The 26,113-nt window shown below is 43.7% G+C and overlaps 1 protein-coding gene and 1 long non-coding RNA gene across 6 annotated transcripts in view; one reads left to right on the top strand and one right to left on the bottom strand.

Annotated features, from left to right (window-relative positions):
- The first annotated feature begins 1,430 nt into the window (after positions 1-1,430).
- On the top strand, positions 1,431-14,174 carry LOC132391873 (uncharacterized). Its single transcript, XR_009511365.1, has 3 exons — positions 1,431-3,386; positions 4,922-5,044; positions 12,562-14,174. It is a non-coding gene; the product is annotated as an uncharacterized LOC132391873 (long non-coding RNA).
- LOC132391854 (beta-microseminoprotein-like) overlaps positions 3,410-26,113 on the bottom strand; it is a 31,175-nt gene continuing 8,471 nt past the window's right edge. For 4 of the 5 annotated variants that reach the window (XM_059965563.1, XM_059965554.1, XM_059965573.1 and 1 more), the window contains 4 exons: positions 19,872-20,106; positions 17,782-17,866; positions 6,850-6,952; positions 3,410-3,731 (listed from right to left, as the gene is read on the bottom strand). In XM_059965563.1, the coding sequence (XP_059821546.1) occupies positions 3,623-3,731; positions 6,850-6,952; positions 17,782-17,866; positions 19,872-19,880 (306 nt within the window). In that variant the 5' untranslated portion in view covers positions 19,881-20,106 and the 3' untranslated portion in view covers positions 3,410-3,622. The remainder of the gene's footprint in view (positions 3,732-6,849; positions 6,953-17,781; positions 17,867-19,871; positions 20,107-26,113) is intronic. The other variant, XM_059965586.1, reaches the window with a different exon arrangement.

Genomic DNA, 26,113 nt, shown 5'->3' on the forward strand with positions numbered 1-26,113 from the left:
GATTGGATGTATAAGAATACGAAGAGAATAGAAGGAGATGGTAAGGCAGTTGAGAAGCAATGACAAGGGTAGTAATCTTGGGATTGCTGCTTGTACCATGCAACAGTGAGGATAGGAATAGAGCAAGATTGCAGATAAATGCATGGCTGAAGAATGTAATAAGAGTAATGTCACAATTGTAATGGGGGACTTCCATACTCAAGGGGATTGGGAAAATCAGGTTGGTGTCAGATTGCAAGAGAGGGAATTTGTTGAAAGCCTACAAGCTGGCTTTTTAGAGCAGCTGGTGGTTGACCCTACTCAGAGAAAGGCTGTCTTTGTGGGTGTTGTGTAAAACCCAGATTTTATTAGGGAGTTTCATGTAAAGGGAACCTTAGAAGGCAGTGATAGTGATATGATTGAATTCATACTGCAGTTTGAGAGGGACAAGTACGAGCGGTGATTGATAAATTTGTGGCTTAAGGTAGAAGGAGTCAATTTTGGAAAACCTAGCACATTTACTTTTCAACATAGTCCCCTCTTACATTGACACACTTAGTCCAGCGGTCGTGGAGCATACGGATCTTGGACCTCCAGAAAGTGTCCACAGATGGATGATTGATAAGTAAGTGGCCTGAGGTAGAAGGAGATGAGTTATACAGCTCTCGTTACATGCACATGCAGGTCAACTCTTTGAGTGATTATGCAGAAAGGTTGAAGTTAATAACTCATCTCCTTCTGCTTCCTACAGCCAGGAGGCAGTTGGTAGGAATAAAAGGGTCGTTTCTGTTTGGCTGCCAGTGACTGGTGGTGTTCCTCAGGAGTCAGTACTGGGATTGCTACTTTTCATATTGTTTGTCAATGATTTAAATAATGGAATTGATGGCTTTATGGCAAAGTTTGCAGATGATAAGAAAACAGGAGGAGGGTAAGTGTGGTGAACTACATATACCTGTCTGGACACGCCCCCCCCCCCCCCGACTGCTCCTGTGGCTCCTCCCACAGACCCCGGTATAAAGGCGATTGAGGCCTGAGCCCGGCCTCTCAGTCTCCAGGATGTAGTATGGTGGTCACTCACTGCTTGTTCCTTCTTCCAGTCAATAAAAGCCGATATCTCGCCTTTACGTCTCAGAGTGAGTTATTGATGGTGCATCAGTAGGTAGTGCTGAGGAATCAATGCAATTTCAGTAGGACTTCGTCAAACTGGAAGAATGGGCAGAACAGTAGTAGATGTAATACAGTGTTGGGAATTGTATGATAATGCATTTTGATAAAAGGAAAAATAGTGCATACTATTATCTAAGTAGGGAGAAGGTCCAAACATCCAAGACTCCCAGAAGGTTAATTTCCAGGTTGAGTCTGTGGTAAAGAAGGCAAATGCAATGTTGCCATTCATTTCAAGGGGAATAGAATATAAAAACAAGGAGATAATGCTGAGGCCAGTGGCATTGTCACCAGTTTTGGGCCCCGTATCTTGGAAAGGATGTGCTGTCATTAGAGGGAATCCATAAGAGTTTTGTGAGGATGATTCCGGGAATGAAGGAGTTAACAGATGAGGAACATTTGGCAGCTTTAGGTGTGTACTCACTGGAATTTAGAAGAATGTGGTGGGGGTGGGGGTGTCACCTTGAAACCTATCGAATGTTGAAAAGACTAGATAAGGTGGATGTAGAGAGAATATTTCTTATGGTGGGGGTGTCCAGAACTAAAGGATACAGCCTTGAAATTTTAGGGCAACCGTTTAGATCAAAAGTAAGGAGGAATATTTTTAGCCAGAGAGAAGTGAATCTGTGGAGTGCTCTGCCACAGACTGAAGTAAGGCCAGGACTGTGGATATACTTAAAGCAAAAATTGATAGCTTCCTGATTAGTCAGGGTATCAAAGGTTATGGCGAGAAGGCAGGTGTAAGGGGTTCAGTAGGATCCAGGATCAGATTGGGCTAAGTAGAGTGGACAACCAAAGCTTTTTACCCAGGGCGCTAATGCCTAACATGGAACGTTATAATTTTATGGTGACTGGGGAAAAGTATAGCGGGGATTTTAAAGGCAATTTTTTTTTACAGGGAGAGTGGTGGGTGTATGGAATGTGCTGCCAGGTGTGGTTGTAGAAGCAGATGCATTAGGGAGTTAAAACAAGTTGTCATTGATTTTGAGAGATTTCCTGAAAAGAAGAAGGAACATGGAGCCTCAGGCTGCAGCAGAAGACAAGGCTTCATTGTAACCTGCTTGATGTCATGAGCTCCTTACAAAGGGGAAACTTGGAGAGCGTTATTGGAGCTCCATGTGCTGCAGGTGGATTTAGAAAATCTATATAATCTCCAGGAGTCTGAAATAGCTTGTCTCCAATTTGACAATTCTTCCCCAAAATATCAACTGAATTGGAGCCCTATTTTAAAAATCTCTTCCATTTTCAATGCTTTGTGCACTTTGCTCTCCTGTATTTCAGTTGGGTTCTAAACCCTCGAAGATCTCTGGCCTCCTTCATTTCTGGCACTTTGCATTGCATCAGGCGTTGGTGGCCAAGCCTTAAGGGTCCAAGCTCAGAGCTTTGGAATTCCCTCCATTTCTCTCTATTCCTGTTTAAGATAATCCCTGAAAATCTACCTAACCTGTGATCTCTACCATGTATTGAGACAAGGGTAGTCGGTGCATGAGCAACCCATACAGATTCTCTTCTTGACCTAGAAATACGTCAGTGTTCTGGTACCTTCGTTATGGGAATGATGTGGATGCATTAGAAAGGATGCAGAGGTGATTTACCAGACTGCTGCCTGAATCAGAGAGCATGTCTTATGAGGATAGGTTGAGCAAGCTATGGCTTTTCTCATTGGATTGAAGGAGGGTAAGAGGAGACTAGACAGAGGTGTATAAGATGATAAGAGGCACAGATAGAGTGAGCAGCCAAAGGCTTTTTCCCGGGGCAGAAATGGATAATACAAGGGCGCATAACTTTAAGGAATTCAGAGGAAAGCTCTCTGGTAGGATTTTTACACAGAGAGTGGCATGGAGTGTGCTAGTAGGCAAAGAGGTAGATGCAGATCAATTAGGGTCACTTAAGAGACTCAGATAGGCACATAAATGAATGAAAAAAGGAGGGCTATGTGGGAGGGATGGGTTAGATTGATTTTGGAGCACATCAAAGGTCTGGAACAACATGGGTTGAAGGTCCTGTGCTGTGCTGTACTGTTCTATGCTCTGTTTCAAACCCTGTATTTATTAGCTCTAGTCTGAGTTCCAGGAAACCCCTGTCAAACAGCACTGTTGGAGGTACCTTCACCAGAAGATCTGCAGTGCTTCAAGAAGGCACTTCACCGCCACCTTCTCGGGATGAGCAATAATGTCAGGAGCATAAAAATCGCTGGAATACTGGAGAAAATTTCCACGTTTAAGGAATTCCAGGAAAAGGCTGTAAGTGTGCATTCAGTTTATGTTCTAAACAGAAGCTGATCAGATAGGATTTATTTAATTACTTAAAGGCTTTGACAGGCAGTGGATGAGGTTACAGCATGACATTTAGACTCCTCATTGTACTGAAGGTCTATTGAAGGATGGCTGGGTGTTTTGGTTAGTCCAAGGGTACGGAGACAGCATAGGGGACAAGGGTCAAGCTGCTCCCATGAATCTCACTGTTCCATTCCCAATTTCTAGTCACACAAGATGTTCGGGTTGTCTTTCCTATAGGTCTTATATCTGCAAAGTCTCTTGTCAAAAATTACTTCGCAGCTGTTGGAGACATCAGGAGGTTGAATGTACCTAAAGGGAGAGGAAAGGAGATACTGGGTTAGTGATCACACTTGAAGTTACATTCCACTTATCTACATAGTAATCTAGGAAGAGATTTGACTTTCTGTAGCACAGTGTCTCTTTCAGGATGCTCCAAAGCCTTTGATGTGTGTTGTAATGCTGCAAGTATTTATAGAGGCATAGAAAAACATAGAGCACTACAGCACAGAAACAGGACCTTCGGCCCATATAGTCAGTGTCAAGCAGTTATTCTGCCTAGTCCAATCGATCCAAACCTGGACCATAGCTCTCCACAACCCTCCTATCCAAGTACTTACTCAAATTTCTCATCAATGTCGAAGTAGATCATTTCCACTTGCAGCTTGTTCCACACTCTCATCATTCTCTAAGTGGAGAAGTTCCGCCTCAGGTTCCCCTTAAAATATTTCACCTTGCACACTTAAGACACAGCATGACCTCTAGTTTAAGTCTCACTCAATCTTTGTGGAAAAAGCCGAATTGCATTTACACATCCCCATAATTTTTTATTCCTCTATCAAATCTCCTTTCCTTCTCTTATGCTCTATGAAATAAAGTCAGAATAAATTGCCCTGCTCCCATTCAAAACAAAGGCATAATCTCTACTTTCAATTTAACTTTCTGGATCTGAGTGTCACTCTGTCGATCCTTACCAATATTTACCAATGACCATAGACAGCATTCTATCTGGATGCATGTATGGCGACTGCTCTGGACGTTATTGCAAGAAACTGCAAGTGTTTTGGACACAGCTCAGCACTTCACAGCAACCAATCTCCCTTCTATGGACTCTATCTACACTTCTCACTGGCTCAGTGTAGCACCCTACTCACCCTGGATATTCTCTCTTCTCCTCTCTCCCACTGGGCAGAAGATACATATGTCTGAAAGCACATACCACCAGGCTCAAGGATAGCTTCTATTCTACAGTTATCTGACTTTTGAATGGACGTCTTGTACAATAAGTTGAACTCTTGACCTCACGATCTACCTCACTATGATCTTGCATTTTATCGTCTAGCACACTGCACTGGCTCTGGTAGCTTTTACACTTTATCCTACGTAGTTATTGTTTACCTAGTTCTACCACAATAATCTATATGAGCAATATGCAAGGCAATTTGTTCACAGTATCTTAGTATTTGTGACAATAATAAACCAATACCAATACTTAATCCAAGGTCACAATTTATTGCCTTTAAGAAGATGGAACGACCTGGCGCAGCCCTTTTGGTGAAGGTTCTGCCACTGTGCCATTGGATGTGGAAGTCCATGCTTCAGACCCAGCAACAGCAAATGTTTAGGTGAGTGGCGGAACCTGGCAGGAGTTGACAGGAGTACGGAGAACACTAAATAGAATGAGTATAGGTTACTGTACAAGAAGTCCATTTGGCCACCTGATTTCTGAATGGACATTGAACACAAGGATGCTCCATTTGAATTTCTGTTTTTGGACTACTCATTTAATTTAAATATTATTTTTGCTCTTCAGGATTCCTCAAAGTTCTTGGTTCCTCCATGAATCAGCATTCTCCAGCAGTTTCTGTCACAAGCCACCTGCTGCCATTCATATTTGCCTGAGAGAGCTGCTGCTTAAGTTGGTCTTTGTACCTCTTGTGCGGGGCACCATGATCTCTCTTGCCCTGAGAGAGTTCTTCGTGGAGTGACCTGAAGTTGTCCATGTGAGACACGTAGTTATCACGTGGTCATATAAATCTATATATATATATATTTATACTTACTGTAATTCACAGTTAAAGACTGACTAATTTCACAACATATGTCAGTGATATTAAATCTGATTCTGATTCAAGAATCTGGTATCAATGGGATAGAAGCTGTCTTTGAACCCAATGTTACGTTTTTTCAGGTTCTTTTGTATCTTCTGTCTGATAGGAGAGAGGAGAAGAGAAAATGCCCAGGGATGGGAGGGGTCTTTGATTATTGTGGCTGTTGTACTCAGGCAGTGACAAGTGTAGAGAGAGTCCATAGAGAGGAGGTTAGCTTCCGTGATGTGCTTAGTGGTGTCCATAACTCTCTGCAGTTTCTTGCGGTCATGTACAGAACAGTTGCCATGCCAACCTATTATACAACAAGCTAGGGTGCTCTCTATAGTACATCGATAAAAAAAATTGCACACACAACTCCAGCGCTGTCTCATATCTCTCCATGTTTCCTTCGACAAAAAGATCCAGGTTCGAAACTTCCGGTGTCGGGTGGGTACTATAGTGGTTTGAGTTTAGCATCACATTCTGGGTTTACCCCAAACTACATCATAAGATCTCTTTCAGTGACCATGGTGGATGCTCCAATCTTAGCTGAAGTCTTGTGAGACAGTAGAACTAACCGTTGCACGACTCTGATTTCCTTATAGGCTATAGAAATCCAAAACGTGTAAACAACTTTATTTCGATCATTTGGGCAGTAGATTTTAATGTGACCTAGTCATTGGGCTTCATCCCAAAGTAAGAAGTAACTTCCCTACTTTTAGTTTGCATTGATCTTTATTTTGTATCTGAGTGTGTGGGGATCCCCAGGATTAAATTAGTAGGGTTTACTGAAGATTCAGTGTCACTCAATCCTGTCACTTTGAGTTCAGTAGAGATTTGTTTTTCGTGGTCTCAGCTTGGGTTTAACTTTCTGGTTTTTTTTGCCTTCTTGGTATCTAGGCTTTTTTTTGGCGTTTTATGAAATGAGATAATGAAATGCGTGTCACTATCTGGTTATGCTGTACTTATGTGGCAGTGGGGAAAATTTTCCTCTTGTTGCTTGGGATTCTGTGTCATGTGACCCTGACACTTTAATCTGACTCACGTCTCTGTTAACCAGGTCCAACACTTGCCTTTATTGGGATCTTCCTCCTCCTTATACAAGGTTTATGGTTATGAATATGGGGTTATTACTTACGTTTGGTGTCGGTGGGGGGGGGGGGTGATTGTAGAGGTTAGGGTGTAGGGGTTACAAGCCTTTTAAACTTGACAGGTATCAAGCATACGCAAATAAAAATGCCAATTAAATGTAAAATAATTCCAGATTTTAAAGGACATGGAAATTTCGAACTAATAGGACCTGCATTCTTGTCCTTAGGAGTCAAATGTGTGTGACTTACTCTGTGCAGCATATCGCAGTGACCTTCCCACAGTAGCAAGAGTAGCAGTCGTCACTCTTCCACATAGAACCAACGCTATGCGAAATTCCCTTTTCCAAACACTCTGCAAACAAGAAATTTCACTGTCAGACACCACTGGCAAAATCAGAGCCTGTCTCAGATCAGGGTGGTTGATCGAGATTCAGTCGTAGGATCATAAAGCTAAGTAGCTTAGAAACAGGCTCTTTGGCTCAGCACAAACACTAAAGATTCTGAAGATGCTGGACATATTGAGCAACACACACAAAGTGCTGGAGAAACTCAGCCAATCCTGGATGTTCTCTCTTCTCTCTCCCACTGGGCAGAAACTACTGTTATGTTTTGTAACTTCAGAAACTAATTGAAAGAAAGCCCAGGAACTTGTGTACAGTCTTAACCTTTTGTTTCTTTAGTGAGGCGCTCACATATGACTTGGTGCCATTCTCATGCTTCTTACACATAATCCATAATGAACTATGTAAGCAAAGAAAGAAAGCTCAGTCAAACAATATATTCACAGTATTCCTCAAATATTACTGAAATATTAAATATGCCCCATTCCTCCCTGCTTAGCTATAAATTCCAACTCTATATAGAATGCAGCTCAACTCAAATATGCAATATGTTTCTCTCTAGTCATCTATATACACAGTCTACCATATAATACAACTACTATATATACTGTACATCCACAGCATAGCAAATTTTAAATTGTCCCATTAAGGGCTAAAGATTTAGTTGCTGTGGAGGTTTTCTTACTCTTGTGGGATAACGTCCTTCCTGACAAGGGGGATCACTCTGCTTGGCCGATGAGACGTGGTCATAAAACATTCTCAGGTACTGGGGCCTCCTCTGTGGTGGTTGTAGGAGTTGACTCTGGGACTGCAGGAAGTGGTTCTGACAGCTTTGAGCACCTTTCTTCTCCAACATTTGATTCTGCTCTCCTCAACTGATCGATGTGTTGTCTCCAGATGCCATCAGCCGTACTCTCAATGAGAGTAGTCCAGTTCTGCCCTTAGTCTTTCCAAGTACCCACTTTTGATCACCTCTGCAGTCCGTCACCAGGACTGCTTCTCCAGGAGTGAAACATCAAACTACCTTGCTTGCGAAGCCCACGATTTGTCTCAGCTGTTTGTCCTGCATACTCCTGAGATTGGGTTTGAGTAGCCCCACGTGTAAGCATAAGGGGTGACCCAGGAACAGCATAGCTGGAGAGTTGTTGTCTGCGCAGTGTGCTGCATTGCAATATGGAAGGAGGGAATTGGCGAGCTTCTGATTCAGCGTCAGGTTAGTGTGTTCTGCCAACGTTGCTCACAGTGTGTTCTTTAGACTCTGGACAAACCTTTCTGCCAAGTCACTGACTAAGTGTTCTGAATTACCAGTCCTTGAGAACAGCCTTCTCAACATATCAACTGTGTGCAAGGCTGGAGTGGAGGCCATTGGGAACACTTCTGCCCAGTTTGTAACTGCATCCACTACTACCAAGAAATTTGTGCCCTTGAGTGTTGGCGCGTGGCCTAGTGTATAAGGCCTAGTGATCTGAAGGTCACTGGTTCGAGCCTCAGCTGAGGCAGCGTGTTGTGTCCTTGAGCAAGGCTCTTAACAACACATTGCTCTGCAATGACAACGGTGCCAAGCTGATTGGGTCCTGGTGCCCTTCCCTTGGACAACATCGGTGGCGTGGAGAGGGGAAGGCTTGCCAGTCTCCCATACAACCGTATGCAGGCCTGCGCTCTGGAAACCTTCCCAAGGCGCAAATCCATGGCCTCATGACACTAATGGATGCCTATTTTTATTAATTATTATTATTATTATTATTATTATTATTGTGCCCTTGAATGGCCTGGTAAAATCTGCATGAATCCTAAGGCCATTACCAGGGATGGTGAGCTGATGGCAACTTCTGCTCGTGCTGACAACCTGAACTGTGCACAGCAAGCTGCTCAATCTGCTGATCTATCCCTGGCCACCAGACAAAGCTTTGAACCAACGCTTTCATCTTGACCATGCCTAGATGACCAGCGTGCAGCTCTTCCAACACTTCAGCTCTCAGCTTGGATGGTGCAACAACTGCCAATCCCCACATAAAGCAACCCCTGTCAAGGGCAAATTCATCCCGACGCTGGTAAAAATGGGGAATCGGATATTTTTCTGCACACTTTGGCTGGCCATGCAGACCTGAGACAGTGTTGGGTCTTTTCTGGTTTCCCTTTGGACCATCTCCACTGTAATAGGGAGACATTTGATTTGCATTAAGGAGAATGTGACAAGAAGGGTGTTCCCTTTGTCAGGTTTTCAGGTATATCCTTTTCCAAGGGTAAAGAGGATAGTCCATCAGCATTTCCAATACTTAGTTATCCTCTTGAATTTGATCCTGTAATTGTGCCCTCCAAGAAACAGAGCCTATCCCTGCATTAGTGCTGCTGTTAGTGAAACATCTTTCTGTGGATTGAAAATGAACACTAGTGGTTGATGATCAGAAACAAGGATAAACTCTCTCCTGTACAGGGACTGGTTAAAACATTTTACACCCCAAACCAGACTCAAGGTCTATCTGTCAATCTGTGTGTATCTTTTCTCTGCACCGGTAAGAGAGCATAATGCAAAGGCTATGGCGTGTTCGCTTCCATCACTCATAATGTGACATGACTGCACCCGTACCATTAGGGGAGGCAAAAACAGGATGATGTGGATCACAATGTGTGAGTACAGTGTCTGGCATCACTATTTCTTTTCACACTTCAATTCAATTCACACTTCTTTGTGCCCTGCCATTTCTTCCCAATCTGTATTAATGCATTCAAGGGGTGGAGTGCAGTAGCAAGCTTTGGCATTAACTGTTAGAGTTATTGACAAAACCTAAAAAAGGACCACGCATCCTTTGACTTTCAGGCATCCACCATTGCTTGAATTTTCTCAGCTCACTTGTGTAATGCTTGTGCGGCAATAGTGAGACCAGCGGAGCAAAGGATGGTGCCAGAGGTCGACTTCTTTGAGATCATCTGCAAGGCAGCTTCAATTCTTCTCGTTAATGTCTCTTTTTTTTTCCTTTTCAAGGTGGCTGAGGTACTGTCGGAGTCCGTGATCTATAGCTGCGCTCAAACTGCGGGTCAATACGGCAGTTAGTTTCTGCTTCCAGAGCTTGCCAAGTGTCTTAGCATTCTTCAGTCTCTCCAGGAATGGCCTGGAAGACATGTACCTATGGGGCCTTCGTGATGCTGCCTTGGGCGGCCTCTGTGGATGATTCATTTCCTTGCCAACTGGAACATTGTGGAGATCATAACATCAAGACAGCAGGTGCAGCAGTCTGAGGCCTCTGCACTCAGGGGATTGCTTTCTGGAGTCTGGTGAACTCGAATAATCTTTGCTTCAGATTATAACATCAAAGCATCAATCTGTTGGTCTCTCTCTTGCTGTGGAAAGAGGACACCACTCCATCCCTTGTTAGTGAGCGAGAGAGCATGTGGCATATCAACGTGCTGGGTTATGGACTGCAGTTTTTGATGTACTGCAGATCATGGTCTCTCTTTGGGGGCTTTGCTATTGCTTGCTTAGTGGGTCGTGGGTGCAAACTTTTGTCATTCATGTGTTTTTCACATGTAGCCCAAAGGAGAATGCTTAATCAAACAATCAATTTACTATATTACCGAGAAATTAAATAAACTGAAGATACAAATTCCTTTAGGACCATAAGATATAGGAGCAGAATTAAGCCAGTCAGCCCATTGAGTAAGCTCCGCCATTTCATCATGGCTGATTCTGGAATCCACTCAACCTATACAGTATACCTGTGTGTCGCCATAACCTTTGATGCCCTGGCCAATCAGGAAACTATCAATTTTCACTTTAAATATACCCTTGGTCTCAGCCTCCACAGCTGTCTGTGGCAGAACATTCTACAGATTCACTACGCTCTGGCCAAAAAAAACTCCTCGCTACCTCTGTTCTAAATGGTTGCCCCTCAATTTTGAGGCTGTGCCTTCTAGTTCTGGACACCCCCGCCATAGGAAACAGCCTCTCCACATCCACCTAATCCGGTCCTTTCAACATTTGGTAGGTTTCAATGAGATCCCCCTGCATTCTGCAGAGAGTACAGGCCCAAAGCTGCCAAGCACTCCTCATACGTTAACCCCTTCATTCCCGGAATCATCCCTGTGAACCTCCTCTGGACCATCTCCAAGGACACCACATCCTTTCTGAGATATGGGGCCCCAAATTGTTGACAATGCTCCAATAATAGTGTCTTTTAAAACCTCAGCATTAGCTCCTTGTTTTTATATTCTATTCCCCTTCAAATGAATGCCATTTTCCTTCTTTACCACAGACTTAACCTGTGAATTAAGCATCTGGGAGTCTTGCACAAGGACTCCTGAGTTCGTTTGCACCTATGATGTTTGAATTTTCTCCCCACTTGGACAATAGTCTGCACTTCTGTTCCTTTTACCAAAATGCAGTATCATACATTTCCCAACACTGTAGACCATCTGCCCCTGTTTTGCCAATTCTTCCAATTTGTCTAAGTCCTTCTGCAACTGTGTTGCTTCTTCAGCACTATGTACCCGTCCACTCATCTCTGTATCATCCGCAAACCTTGCCACAGAGCCATCAAGTCCATCATCTAAATCACTGGCAAACAATGTGAAAAGTAGTGGTCCCAATATTGACTCCTGAGGAATACCACTAGACACTGGCAGCCAACCAGAAAAGGCCCCCTTTATTCCCACACGCTGCCTCCTGCCTGTCGGCCTTTCCTCTGTCCATGCCAGCATCATTCCTGTAAAGCCATGGGATTTTATCTTGTTAAGCAGCCTCAAGAGTGGCACCTTTCAACTGCCTTCTAAAATCCAAGTAAATGACATCCACTGCCTCTCCTTTGTCCACCCTGCTTGTTACTTCTTCAAAGAACTCTGATTTGTCAGGCAAGATTTCCCTTTACAGGAACTATGCTGACTCTGACATATTTTATCACTAGTCTCCAAGTACCCTGAAACCTTATCCTTAATAATGGACTTCAACACTTTCCCAACCATTGAGGTCAATGGTTGAGGAAAATTTCCTTTCTTTTGCCTTCTTCCCTTCTTATTAGCAATTTTCCAGTCCTCTGGAACTATGCCAGTATCAAATGATTCTTGAAGGATCACAAACAACGCATCTTATCAATGCAGCTATTAAGCAAGAACCACCTGGCTCAGAGATCACCAGCTTCTATAATCACTGTTATCAGACTCTTAAGTATACCTCTTGTATGAAATGTTGGATTCTTGACCTCACAATCTGTCTTGTTATGGTCTTGTTCTTTATTATTTACGTGTTCTGCCCTTTATTGGTAGGTTTACACTTCTTTCTGCACTGTTGTAGTGTTACCTTATTCTGGATCAATGATTTGATCTGTATAAGCCACATGTAAGACAAGCGTTTCACTGTATCTTGCTACATGTGACAATAATAAACCAACAACTAATACAGGCAGCATCTATGGAAGGGAATAAGCAGTCAACAACTCAGACCAAATCCCGATGAAAGGTCTGGCATCTCCAAGTCGACTATTTATTCCCCTCTATAGATGTTGCCTGAGCTGCTAAGTTTCTTCAGAATTTTGTGTGTGTTGATCTTCAGCTCACTAAGTTCATGTTATCCCACAGGCACCCATTTACACTAATCATAAAAGAAACCCTATTTTCTTCTCTCCCTCAGATTCTTCCACTTGTCTATGTCTGCCAACTTCAAGATTCAAAATTGCTTATTGTCATTCTACGTTAGTGTGAAGAAACGTAAAATGATTGTTACTCTGGTTCTGACACTCCATAAAAAACATAATAAGTGTGAAGAAGACAATAACAAAAGCACAATAAGAATAAATACCCTGTACTTCAAATAACTTGCATACAGCAGCCTCTTTATTATGGGACACGAGTACAATGGCTTTTTAATGGAAATAGTTAATCAGCAAAACATATGGCAGCAACTCAATGCATAAAATCATGCAGACATAGTCAAGAGGTTCAATTGTTGTTCAGAACAAACATCAGACTGGGGTAGAAATGTGGTCTAAGTGATTTTGACAGTGGAATGGTTGTGGTGGGTGATTTGACTATCTCAGCAACTGCTGATCTCCTGGGATTTTCATGCACTACAATCTCTATAGTTTACAGAGAAAGGTGCTAAATCTAAAGAAAAACATCCAGTGAGGGGCAGTCTGTGGGCGAAAAAGCCCTGATATTGAGAGAAGTCAGAGGAGAATGGCCAGTGGTTCAAGCTGACAAGAAGGCCACCGTAACTCAAACAACCACGTGTTACAACAGCGGTGTGCAGAAGAGCATCTCTGCACACCCAACACATCGAACCTTTAAGTGTAACAGCAGTAGAAGACGAAGTTGCTGCTGAGATGCTGCTGCACTCTAGTGCCTTGACTGAGTATTACCCTGGGCTCAGAATCAACACCAAGTATCTCAGCCATTTATTCCCCTCCATTGATGCTACCTGAGCTGCTGATTTCCTCCAGCAGTTTGTGTATGTTGTTCAAAATTTCCAGCCATCTGTAGAATCCCTTGTGTCCACCTGCACTCAGACTGTCCATCGGAGTGTTATGTGTGAAGCCAAGCAGAGCTGCAGAATGGATGCTGCTAATGAGAGCGAGAGATGCATAATTCAGTATTTTGGTGTCTGCACTGATACTGCCATGGACATTTGCTTTGATCCTGAACTGTTCGTTAACACTCCTGCTGAGAGAACAGGAAGTGGTGAAGTTTGATGGACAGGTGATACCCCATCGGGGGGGGGGGGGGAATAAAATAGTGGGTTTACTAAGACACAGGAGACACGCCACGAGACCCTGAAGACAGCATTGTGCCCCCACAAGTTGGTGGGAGTTTGGAGGACCGATTCACGGGACTCGGCCAGAGGCTCACAGGGTGTAAAGGTACAGCCGGTGGGGTCCTGTTGTGCGTCCACCCTTGGCTGGGTGACGGGTTCACCACGGAAGAACAGTCGCATCTGGAACAGAGGGGTCACAGTCGGTGACCACAACGGGACAAGAAGACAACAGAAGTTTTGCCTGAAATTTCAGCTGTATCTCTCACTCTCTCTCTCCAACGGTACTACAACAACTGCCTCAAACTATAAACTGAACTGAATTCTGCTTCACTTGAAGACTGATCATTTATCCCTAGACTTTGATAGAGCTTGGCTGATTCCTATTCCCATATTTCTGTGTATATGTGTATATTATCAATGCTAACCTGTTACATTTATATCCTTGCTTTTAGAGTACTGTATTACTTAATTTGCTAATAAACTTTATTAGTTTCTAGTAAGTACAGACTCCAACGAGTGTTCCATTTCTGCTGGTTTGACAACCCAGTTACGGGGTACGTAACAGGAGTGAGAAATGATGCTTAGCATCAGAAAGGTTTAATTTGCCACAACCGAGTGCTTCCTGTAATTTCCATTTCCCTTCAGATTTCCAGCCTTTGCTTGTTTCCTTTTTGATCTGTACTCCTAGGTGTGAGCAGCCTGGAAGAGGCTCGATAAACCAACGGTGAGCAGGGAGGTAGCCACTGCACCCGAGTCCAAGGGCTCACTGAGCAACAGAATGGAACTTGCATACTTGGAGAAAGTGGGTGATAGTCTTGACTGCACTGCAGCCCCCCGAAGCAGCATCTAGTGTGACTGAGACTGGATGGGCATTAAGGATCTATCCAGGAATGTGTATTCTGTCCAACATCCAAGTAAAGTCTTAGTGCTTATTTGAAATTCCTGGCAGTGAGGTATTTTGCCCCTGTGGCTTGATAGTAGATGAGGGAACCATCCCACAAGATCCATTGTGTCCTTATCCCACTATGCCTCCAGGAATTTCAATGCTTAGTGGATGTGCCCAAAGGGTATTTTTCCACAAAGACACAGACAGGATGAGTGGCACATTCTGATATCACGAGGCAGGGTCTATCCTTCACAGAAAGGGGCTCAGTATGTCATCCACACACAGGATCGACAGATGCAAACATATAAGAAGGTGGAATTCAGGACGAAGGGTGCATCTGCTCTATTACCCTCCCCACTCCCTCCTGCCCCTTCTCCGGTACTTTGAAAATTTTATCCCCACAGACTTGATCCCAGATCTCCAGATGAACCAAACGTCAGCTGGAGTCATTGCCTCGGTCTACGAGCAGGGTTTTGGTCAGAGCAAGATCAAAATGAGTCTCAGGGTAGTACATGGTGACAGATACATACTTCAATAATAAATTTACTTTGGACTTCAAACTTCAAACTGTTGGAGCTCCTTGCACTCAATGATTATCAAGAGGGAACAGCCCCGTCCCCCACAGCTTCAGTTTCTGTTTCATGTTAGCTATCTTCTCCATCCAATTCACGATGCAAATTTCAGCACCATCAGGTAACTGGACCTGATAGTGAAGGTGAGTCTTCTGTGGCTGAACAGGAGCACAGAATGAAGAGGGAAAAACCAATAAATGTCTTCAGTCCAGAGAGCCCTGAGTCTCTGAGACTGTCTGCATAAGGGAGAAGCTCACAGAATGTGCTGAAGACAAAAAGTGATATATTTTTCAGGACTTAGGTAATCAAGAGATTCAGAGCAAATGTAGGAAAGTGGCACTGAGGTAAATGATTAGCTATGATATGAATGCTGATTGGTTGGGTCCTGTTTCTTCATCCATTGGGATGTGGGTATCTCCTGCAATTTCAGCATTCATTGCCCATTACCAATGAGTCATGATGCAACTTTTTAAGATCTGAGTGGTAATGGAAGTGACGAAGTTCCACTGAACAATGATGCAGGATGCATAGTATATTTTCAAGTCAAGGTTACGTGCAACTTGAGGTGGTTCACTTCCCTTGCACCAGCTGTCCTTGAATTTCTAAGTGGCAAATGTAATTTTATGTTGCAGAGAAGGTGGTGGGAGGAAATGACAGGACAAAGGAAATATTTTTGATAGGATGGAACCAAATGACTTAATGTAGCAGATAGAGGCAGTTTTGTTTTCTGAATTACAGGTGGCTGATTGCAGGGGTGTTGGACACGCCAGGACGTCAGGTTGTACCAACATAGAGATAAAAAAAAAACAAAAATCTCCTCTTCAAATCCAAAATGCTGAAGGACCTCAGCAGGCCTGGCACCATCTATGGTAAAGAGTAAACAGTTGATGTTTCGGGCTGAGACGCTTCATCAGGACACCCTGCAGATGGTGCCTGGCCTGCTGAGATCCTCCAGCATTTTGTGTATGTTGATTTGCATTTCCGGCATCTGCAGATTTCCTTGTGTTTGTGAAAAATCTCTGCTTTATCTTGGATGGTGTTGAGTTCTGGAATATTGCTGAAGATAAGCTTATAGTGATGAGTTGGGTGCTCAGGCACACTCCTAATTCATGCCCTGTCGGTGTACATGGCCTCTGACTGTTCTTGTTCCATGCCCTGTTTATTGGGGACTCCAGCTAAGTTTCTTATCAGTATTGTTCTTCAGGATGTCCATGGTTTTGTGGCAAGGTGAGGTGGCTAGACCTCGTGTTGAAGATAGCCATCACCTGGCATTTTTGTAACTTACCACATTTGCCCATGACTGCATGTTAGTCAGACTTCCTTCACTGCGATGGAATTGTGCAGTCATCAGCATAGCAGATTCTGCAGATGCTGGAAATCTGGAGCAATATGCACAGAAAGTTGGAGGAACTCAATAGGTCAGGCAGCATCTAGTAGGGGGTTCCCAACCTGAAGTCCATGGACCCATTGCTGAATGGTATTGGTCCTTGGCATTAAAAAGGACAGAAAACCCTGAGAGTGGAATGAACAGTCAATGCTTCAGGCCTAAACCCTTCATCAGGTTTGTAAGGAAGTGGAATAAGGAGGTGAAGGAGCAAAGTTGGCACTAATATCATATGTGCACAACAAGCTCTAACAGTTATTTATCTAATCACAGTTCTTTATTAAATGTCGGCTAACATATCAGAGTGAAACCCCATCGCTCTCCTCAGAATAGGATGATGGGATCATTTGTGTCTACTTGAGAGGGATAACAAGGTCCTGTCTTAAGATCTCATTTGGAAAAGGCAAGTTCTGAGATTCTGAGAGTACCATACTAGAAATAGTGTTCAAGTTTCTGTTGACCTGACAGTACTGTAATGAGGATTGCTGCACCATGCACTGTGTCAGTCAGAAGTGATTCAAAACTCTTTTATGCATTCTGGGTCAGTGACTCGAGTCCCACTCTGGTTACTGAGGTCTATACTGACACTGACACTGAAATGCCATGGGCAGTGCCATCATTTAGCTGAAACCGAGGACTAGTTGCCCTCCCAAGTGAACATCAAGAAGTTTCACAGCAGTATATCAAAGAAGCACTGGCTGCTGATACCTGGTGACCTCATGCTTCAATTGACACCATTTTTCTGACTGAAGTGAATCTGTTCATTATCACAGTGATTGTTGAAGTTTGCTCTGCCTTATTTCCTTTATTACAACAATGACAACAACTGAGAGATACCTTGTTCGTTAAAAAACTCATTGGGAGACCCAAAGACCATGATATAAATGTAAAGGTAATGGTGTGCAGTTGTTTGATATTGGTGATAGCCTACCAGCTTTCTCTCTCTCTCTCTCTCTTCCCTTCTCACTTTCACATTTTTTCTCTTTTTTGTCTTTTTTCCCCCTTTTCTTTCTCTATATCTCATTTTATCTTTTTGTCTCTTTTTCTTCCTTTGTTCCCTTTCTCTTCCCTTTCTTCTTTTTCTCTAACTTCCTTGCTTTTTCTCTCCCTTTCTTGTTTCCGTCCATTTTACACACACACGCGTGCACATACAAACACACACAATCAGATTGTTGTACTTAAGATCTGTCTTCCTTTCTTTGGAGAATAGGCGGAGGAGAGGACATTGAAGGGGTTGGGTATTTTAGAATTTGACTTACCACTCTCAGTTTTCATCACAAACTTGCAATCACCGTGGCACAAATCAAAAGCCATCAGGAGCAGTGCGACACAGACAATAACTCTCTGCAAGAACACATGTAAGTTTCAATGTGTGACCAAATGAGACTATCTGTCACCTCCCATAATCTGCCTATGAAATCACCATCAGCAGCTTGCCCTAAAGGCTGTGTCACGAGTTCATCCCTGACATAGTCCAAAATCAGTGCAGATTCTGAGAGACGATAAGAATATGTAAACCAGCAGGAAGGATCACATATTTCTACAAATGTACCATGGAGAGGATTCTAACAGGTTGTATCATTGTCTGGAATGGAGGGCCAATTGCACAGGACTGGAAACAGCTGCAGAAAGTTGTAAACTCAGCAAGCTCCATCATGGGCATTAGCTTCCGAGCATCAAAACCTTCAGAAGGCAATTTCTCAAAAAGGCATCATCCATCATGAAGGATCCCCACCTCCCAGGACATGCCTTCTTCTCATTGCTACCAACAAGAAGGAGGAAGCTGAAGACACACATTCAGTGTTTCAGCAATGGCCTCCTCCCCTCCACTATCAGATTTTTGAATGGGTAATGAATCAATGAACACTATCCCAATACTTTTTCAGCTATTTTTGCACTACTTGTTTAACTGAATTTTTTAATATATACATCTTATTGCAGTTTATAGATTTTTTTGAAATGATTATGTACCATTGCCACAACATAACACATTTCATGATATATGCCAGCGGTATAAACCTGATTCTGGGGATCTGGTTGATCTGCAGAGGGTACAGAGGAGATTTTCCAGGATGTAACCTGGAGCAGAATATTTTGTGTAAGAGGAAAGGCCAGACAGGCTGGGCTTTTTTTGTTTGGAGCATATGAGGCTGAAGGGGAACCTAACAGAGATATACACAATAAGAGACATAGATATGGATCACAGGAAGAAACCTCATGTCACCGCACAAGTGTCTAAGTCTATAGGACATAGGTTGCGGGTAAGGGGTGGGAGGTTTAAAAGGGATCTGTGGATGAATGTATCTCCCATGCTGAAATCTGGAAGGGACTACCTGAGTGGCTGGTGGAGAAGCAATACTCACAGCATTTTGCAAGTATTAAGACTAGCACTTCAATCACCAAGGTAGAGTAGCTACGGATAAAGTGCTGGTAAATGGGCTGGTATACCTGGAAAATGGATGCTTGGCATTGACATGATGGGCTGAAGGGCTGACTCTAATGAGGCATGTTTTGCTCCTCTTTCCCTCCTGTCCCGGGATCTGAGGCAACGTTCAAGGCTCCAGTGGCTGAAGTGGCTGAGTTCCTTCCACCGCTTCAGGTGATTTGGTCCCTCGTCAGCAAGTGAGCTCACTGGACCAGGGAGCAATTACACCCAACACTGAGGGAGACCATTTGGCCCCTTTTGTCCATTCTAACTCTCTGAGAGTGCTCCCAGTCACCTTGCTCTTACCTCCGAGACCCACAGATCTTGGAAGCTAACCTCAAAAGGAGGCCAGATGGTCCCTCAAACCTGTTCTATTACTCATGGCAGAATTTCATCTGAACTCCTTCCAGTTGTCTTGGTTCCAAACCTGTTAATATGCCAGGATATGACTATTACTTTTAGTAACAGGTAACTGCGTTGCTCCAAAGTGCACTATATGAGGTCATTCTTACCCTTGGCCATTGGGCTCTATAATGTGACAACCTATAGCTGGAGATGTGATGGCGCCCTGCTGCTAGACTGTCTGAGGTAAAACTTTCTATTCTTTCTTACTTCTCTTCTAATATTTGTACATCTGTCCACTTGTAATGCTACTGTGACACTGCAATTTCCTTTGAGATCAATAAAGTATCTAGCTATCAAATTCTCCCAAAATGATGAACTGAGCTGGAACTTTCTGATCCTTGTGGGAGAGAACTTCGCTCATCTCACCCTTTGCAGTAAGCACTGAAGTGCTTTAATCCTAAATAGTGAGAATATTGTCATTGATCTGGTCTCACCGATCTGGATAGGAGCATTCAAGCAGCCCTTCAAATCTCCCGACAGTGAATACACATTAAGAATTAGGTGGAAATACAGACTGACCTGGGCCATTATTGGTGCTCTGGAGTCTTCGGTGAGGCAGTGTGATCACAGCTGGCTGTGCTAATGTCAGTGCTGGATCGGTGTCTCAGCCAACCTGCATGGATGGCAAGTTGTCCAGGAGCAAGCTTGGCTGTGCTTCTTTCAACCTAACAGAGCAACAGGGGAAGTCCTCTTCATCAGAACCTGGAACACACTAGATGCAACATGTGTGTATTCAGAAAAAAGTTCTTGGTATCTACAGAAAAGGACAGAGACAGAGGCAGCTCTTGGTTACATTCCTCAAACACTGGAAGAGAAAAAAAACATGCACTTTATATCACCCTTTGATACATTCCAAGGTACAGATCAGCCAATGAAATGCTTCTTACTTGAGCTCACTGTTATAATTCTGGCAAATGCTGAGATGGTTTGCACACGGTGCAGTCGCCCACCCCAAAATGATGGGGAATTAACAACTCTGTCACGTGCTGTTGGTTCAAGGATGTCTTGCACAAGCGTCCTCCAAGTCTCCAGAGAAGCATTGGCCTTGGGATCTATCACATTCTCTCGTGAAAACATTGGGCTGCATTTGACACTGCATTTATAAGACAGTAGCACTCTCTTACAACCTCTTGGGAGGATCAGCCTGCATTCTGGGCAAAAGGGATGGTGTTTCACCCTGAGCAACACACAAAAAGCTGGAGGAACTCAGCGGGTCAGGCAGTATCAGTGGAAGGAAATGTAAGTTTAAGGTTTCAGGTCAAGTCCTTTCATCTGAAGAGGCAGAGAGTCTGCAGAAGGACAGGGCAGCTGAGAATAACGGGCAAAGAAGTAGCAGATAGAATATAGTGTAGGGGAATGTAAGGTGATGCACTTTGGCAGAAGGAATAAAGGCATAGACTATTTTCTAAATTGAGAGACAATTCAGAAATCAGAATTGCAAAGGGACTTGAGAGTCCTCTTGTAGGATTCCTTAAAGGTTAACTTACAGGTTGAATCAGTGATAAAGAAAGCAAGTGCCATGTTAACTTACATTTCAGGCGGACTGGAATATAAAAGCAAAGGAGTAATGCTGAGGCTTTATAGGGCATTGGTCAGACTGCACTTGAGAGTATCGTGAGCAGTTTTGGTCCCATTATCTAAGAGAAAATGTGCTAGCATTGGAGAGTGTCCAGAGGAAGATCACATGAATAATTCCAGGAGTGAAAAGGTTAATGCATGAGTTGCATTTGATGACTCTTGGCCCGTTCTTGCTGGGGTTTAGAAGTCTGAGGGGCATCCCATTGAATATAGAAAGGTGTAGATGGAGTGGATATAAATAGGATGTTTTCAGCAGTGGAGGAGTCTAGGGCTCAGAATAGAAAGACATCCCTTAGGACAGAGATGTGGAGGAACTTCTTTAGCCAGAGGATGGTGAATCTGTAGAACTCATTGCCACAGATAGCTGTGGAGGCCAAGTTATTGGGTCTATTTAAAATGGAGGTTGATAAGTTCCTGACTAATCAAGATGTCAAAGGTTACAGGGAAAAGGCAGGAGAATCGGATAACATACCAGCCAAAATGGAATGCAGTGCAGACTCAATGGGCTAAATGGCTTAATTATGCTCCTATGTATTATGGTCCTATCTGGACTGAAAGACAGAGGGGAGAAAGTCAGAATAATTAGCTGGAGGGAGGGGTGAAGCAAGAACTGGCTGGTGATAAATGTTGAATTAAGTATTCCCTGTTTTGCATCTCCCTTGGTGTGGCCTTATGGATCTGCTGCCTTCCAGTCTGCTGGGCCTTGAGAGAAGTTAGGCAATTAAAGGTGAGATCTCTGCAAGAAAATATAAGATCATCTCATAAGATGTTCTGATCCTCTTCAAGACATTACTTTATGAAGCCAGAGTTGCTTGCAACAGGTGAGTGATGCATTTTTGAGCCCTAATTTGGGAACATTGTCTTTTATAAGGGCTCCCCAGTCAGAAGGAACCTAGTTTAGAATGCATAGGGTTCTTGATGGGAGACAATCTTTCAGTAAGAAGCAGAGGGCTTTAAGACCTTCTTGATGTTGGATGGAGATGTACAAAGGCTGGTTACTAATTGCAGAATGTTACTCTTCAGTGACAGCAGCTGGATGAAGCTTTTTCGCAGACTGGGACTGTGTCCGTGATGATGTTGGGTCTACTTGTATTGGAGAAAGAAAGAGACATGATTTTATAGCAGCGTTCATAGTGATCGGAAAGCCCAAATGGCTCAGAACTTCAGACTCTGCTGCAATGTAGCTAGTACTCACAACAAGGTGAAGATGACTAGATTTATGGTTGACAGAGGAATAGGCCGCAGCACTAGGAAGAACACCTCTACTTTTTCTCAAGAACCCCCTGAGATGGATAGATCCTTCATTTAGTGACTCTTCTGAGAGATAGTGTGTCTAACAACACTGTACCAGCCTCGTTCTATAATGAGTTCTTCAGGACTGTGTGGGGCACTGGAGACCATTGGGCTCTGAGGTTATTAGAGCATCAGAATTGGTTAAATGTTGTTTTAATCAAGAATCATTAATCGTTTAGAGTTCTTTGTGTTTTTTTCTTGAGTGACTCTGTCTTTGCAATTCAGTCTCTTGGTGCTTTCTGCTTAAGCTTGTTAAGTTTACTTTGACAGGCTCAGAGGTTCCGTGTTACCTGTATTATTGAAGTGGTTGCCTGATTTGCGCTAATCACAGGGTCTTAGTTTTGAGAATGTTAACTCCTCATAGTGTTGCTCAGCCCCACCATTGATGTTCTTTTGGAATTATGAATAAACTTTCATCACTGTCTCTACATTGGAGTCTGTCTTCCTCCCCACTTGGGTTTTGATATTGCCAGCGCACAACGTGACATGTTCTGTCTGAGCACTTCCATTAAGCCAAGCTCAGTGGATGTGGGGGGGGGGGGGGGTGCAGGGGTGGGATGGGATTCATGAGAAACAAAGTTTACTGGTTGTTTATTTTTCAAAATCATCTTTGTTTTCTCCTTCACAGCAAATACAAAGGAAAATCTGTACCTGCTTCTCATATTAGAGAGACAAGGGAGTGAAAATGAGGGAAAGTCTTTTATATTTTGTTGTTCTTTAAGGATGTGCTAAGGAACTTCTTAGGGATCCAGCCAAGGCCGTCAGCAGGCACTTTGTAACTTTATAACTCCAATTATAGTTCAGTACATTATGATCAAGTCAGCAATGATTATTTGTTAGAACAGCAAACATCCTTTTGCTCTTATACTGTACATTGTGTGCTGGGAGCTCTCTGTGTACATTACAAGAGACCATCTAGAGCAGATGCCATGTCCCTCATCACCATTGTTCCCTTTTACTGTCTCTGCACATGGATATGGTCACTAGTCCTGATAGAATCACATCTGCTTGATAGGGTCCTTGGATCCTCTCCACATGGATCCTCTCCTTGGATCCTCTCCACATGGACCCAGATGACACCGTTTTTCCTGCTCACATATCAGCAACCCAGGGATCAGTGTGGACTGATGGGTCTATTTCTGTGTAATATGAATCTATTAATCCATGGCCTGATTGCAGATCTGGCTCCAAAGAAGCAGGGCAAAGAAGCTGATACACATTGTTTGTGTAATCATGACAGAGTGTACTTTGCCACCTCACTCATTTGTAGCTACTTAACTTGTTGACAGATGTGTGCTATCTCAGTGTGTACATACTGACTGTTCCTGTTGATGTGATAGCATATTTGCTCATTGATTTGGAAAATGTTTTCTTTTATCAGGCAGACATAATGGAAGGGAACTGGCCTGCCTCGCACTATTAGTCAATCCACAAGAAGCAAAGCAAGACTTGGCTGCTAAATAAGACCAAATGACCATAAGAACAGGAGCAGAATTAGGCAATTAAGCCCATCAGGTCTGCTCTGCCATTCCATCATGGTTGATAGATTATTCCTCTCAACCCCATTCTTCTAGCTTTCTCCTGGTAACCTTTGATGTCCTGACTAATCAAGAACCTATCAACTTCCATTTAAAATATACCCAGTGACTTGGCCTCCACAGTCATCTATGGCAATATTTCACAGATTCACCACACTCTGGCTAAAGAACTTCCTCATATCTGTTCTAAATAGATGTCCCTCTATTCTGAGGCCATGCTGTCTGGTCCTAGACTCCCCCACTTTTGGAAACATACTTCCCACATGAATAAATTCTCCTCGGGCTTCCAGCTGGGTCCAGGTATTAATTTTAACAGATGTTTCAATGACAAATCTGCTATCTTTATCAGGGATAATTCCTAGGCATGTCTAGTCTGGTGGTACATATAGCCTAGTCACCCTTTCCTCCTTGGACTAGATTAGATTAGATTCAACTTTATTGTCATTGTGCCGAGTACAGATACAAAGCCAATGAGATGCAGTTAGCATCTAACCAGAAATGCAAAGAATAGTGTTATTTACAAAATAACTGCAAATAAAAAGTAAATGCTACCGCACACAAATATAAAAGTACTGAGACAGTACAATATGGGTGCAATACTGCTTGGCGCTGTGGCAGGGTCGCAACCTCAGGGAAGAAGCTCTTCCTGTGCCTGCTGGTGCGGGAGCGGAGGCTCCTGTAGCGCCTACCAGATGGGAGGAGAGTAAAAAGTCCACGGTTAGGGTGAGATGCAACCTTGATAATGCTTTTTGCCCTGGCGAGGCAGCGTTTATGGTAGATGTTCTCAATAGTGGGCAATTGGGTGCCGATAATCTGCTGGGCAGTTTTCACCACATGTTGGAGTGCTTTGGGTCCGATACGGGACAATTGCCATACCACACTGAGATGCAGTTGGTGAGTATGCTCTCAATGGTACAGCGGTTAAAGTCCATCAGTATCCTGGGACAGAGGTGAGCTTTCTTGATGCTCCGCAGGAAGTAAAGGCGCAGTTGTGCCTTTTTGATCAGGACAGAAGAGTTCAGGGACCAGGTGAGATCCTCGGAAATGTGGACACCAAGGAATTTGAAACTTGATACATGCTCCACTACAGTTCTGTTGATGTAGATTGGGACATGAGTGTGGCTCCTACCATGCCTGAAGTCCACAACGATCTCCTTGGTCTTCTGGGTGTTAAGGACCAGGTTGTTGTTGGTACACCACGCGGCCAGGTGCTGGACCTCGTCCCTGTAGGCCGTCTTGTCATCTCCTCCGGTCAGGCCAACCACCGTGGTGTTGTCTGTGAACTTGATTATGGAGTTGGAACCATGTACAGGAACGCAGTCATAGGTGAAAAGGGAGTACAGGAGAGGGCTCTGCACACAGCCTTGAGGCACGCCTGTGTTCAGGGTGAGAGTGGAGGAGGAGAGGTTGTCTAACTTAACAGATCGGGGTCTCTTAGTCAGAAAGTCCAAGGTCCATTTCTAGAGGGATGAGCTGATACCAAGCTGACAAAGTTTGGCGATCAGCTTGGAAGGGGATCACAGTATTGAATGCCGAACTAAAGTCAATGAACAGTATTCTGAAGTAAGAGTTGTGGCTGTCCAGGTGGGTCAGGGCAGAATGAAGTGCTGTGGAGATGGCATCCTCTGTTGACCTGTTGGTGCAATGGGCAAATTGATGGGGGTCGAGGGTAGTGGGCAGACAGGATTTCAGATGTGATAGAACCAGTCTCTCAAAGTACTTTGCAATGATGGGGGTGAGTGCAACTGGGCAGAAGTCATTCAGGCCAGTGTCAGTGGAATGCTTCGGCACTGGCATGATGGTGGCGACCTTGAAGCTTGTGGGGACAACTGTCTGGGCCAGGGACAGACTGAAAATGTCCATGAAAACCTCAGCCAACTGCTTTGCATGGTCTCTGAGCACACAGCCAGGTATTCAATCTGATCCAGCTGCCTTCCAGATTAGTCCTCAACCAATCAGGTTTCTGCTGTCCCACCTTGTTTAGGATCAAATACCAGTTCTTAATTCTTTTTCTCTAGTTTTATTTCAATGGTTTCCTTCACCAGGCAGTCCTGAAAGCCACTGGTGTGGCCCAGTAGTTTTGTGCCACCTAAGTAAACCCTATGGCCATTGTGAATGTTCTGCTACCATCAATTTCCCACACGGATACACCTTCTATGCTCCTTGATACAGGCTTCCACTGTGTGCCCTGTCTAGCCGATATACACTGCTCTGTATTCACAGGGAATCCTTTAAACGTCAGCCGACCTGAGTCCCAGGTCATCCTTGACCCACATAAGCTGGGATCTGAGCTTCCTTCTGGGTTTGCTGGAGGTACAATCCGGTACTTCTTCAGAATCCTGGTGATCCTTC

This window comes from Hypanus sabinus, chromosome 1 (assembly GCF_030144855.1).
Source record: "Hypanus sabinus isolate sHypSab1 chromosome 1, sHypSab1.hap1, whole genome shotgun sequence".
Lineage (NCBI taxonomy): Eukaryota > Metazoa > Chordata > Chondrichthyes > Myliobatiformes > Dasyatidae > Hypanus > Hypanus sabinus.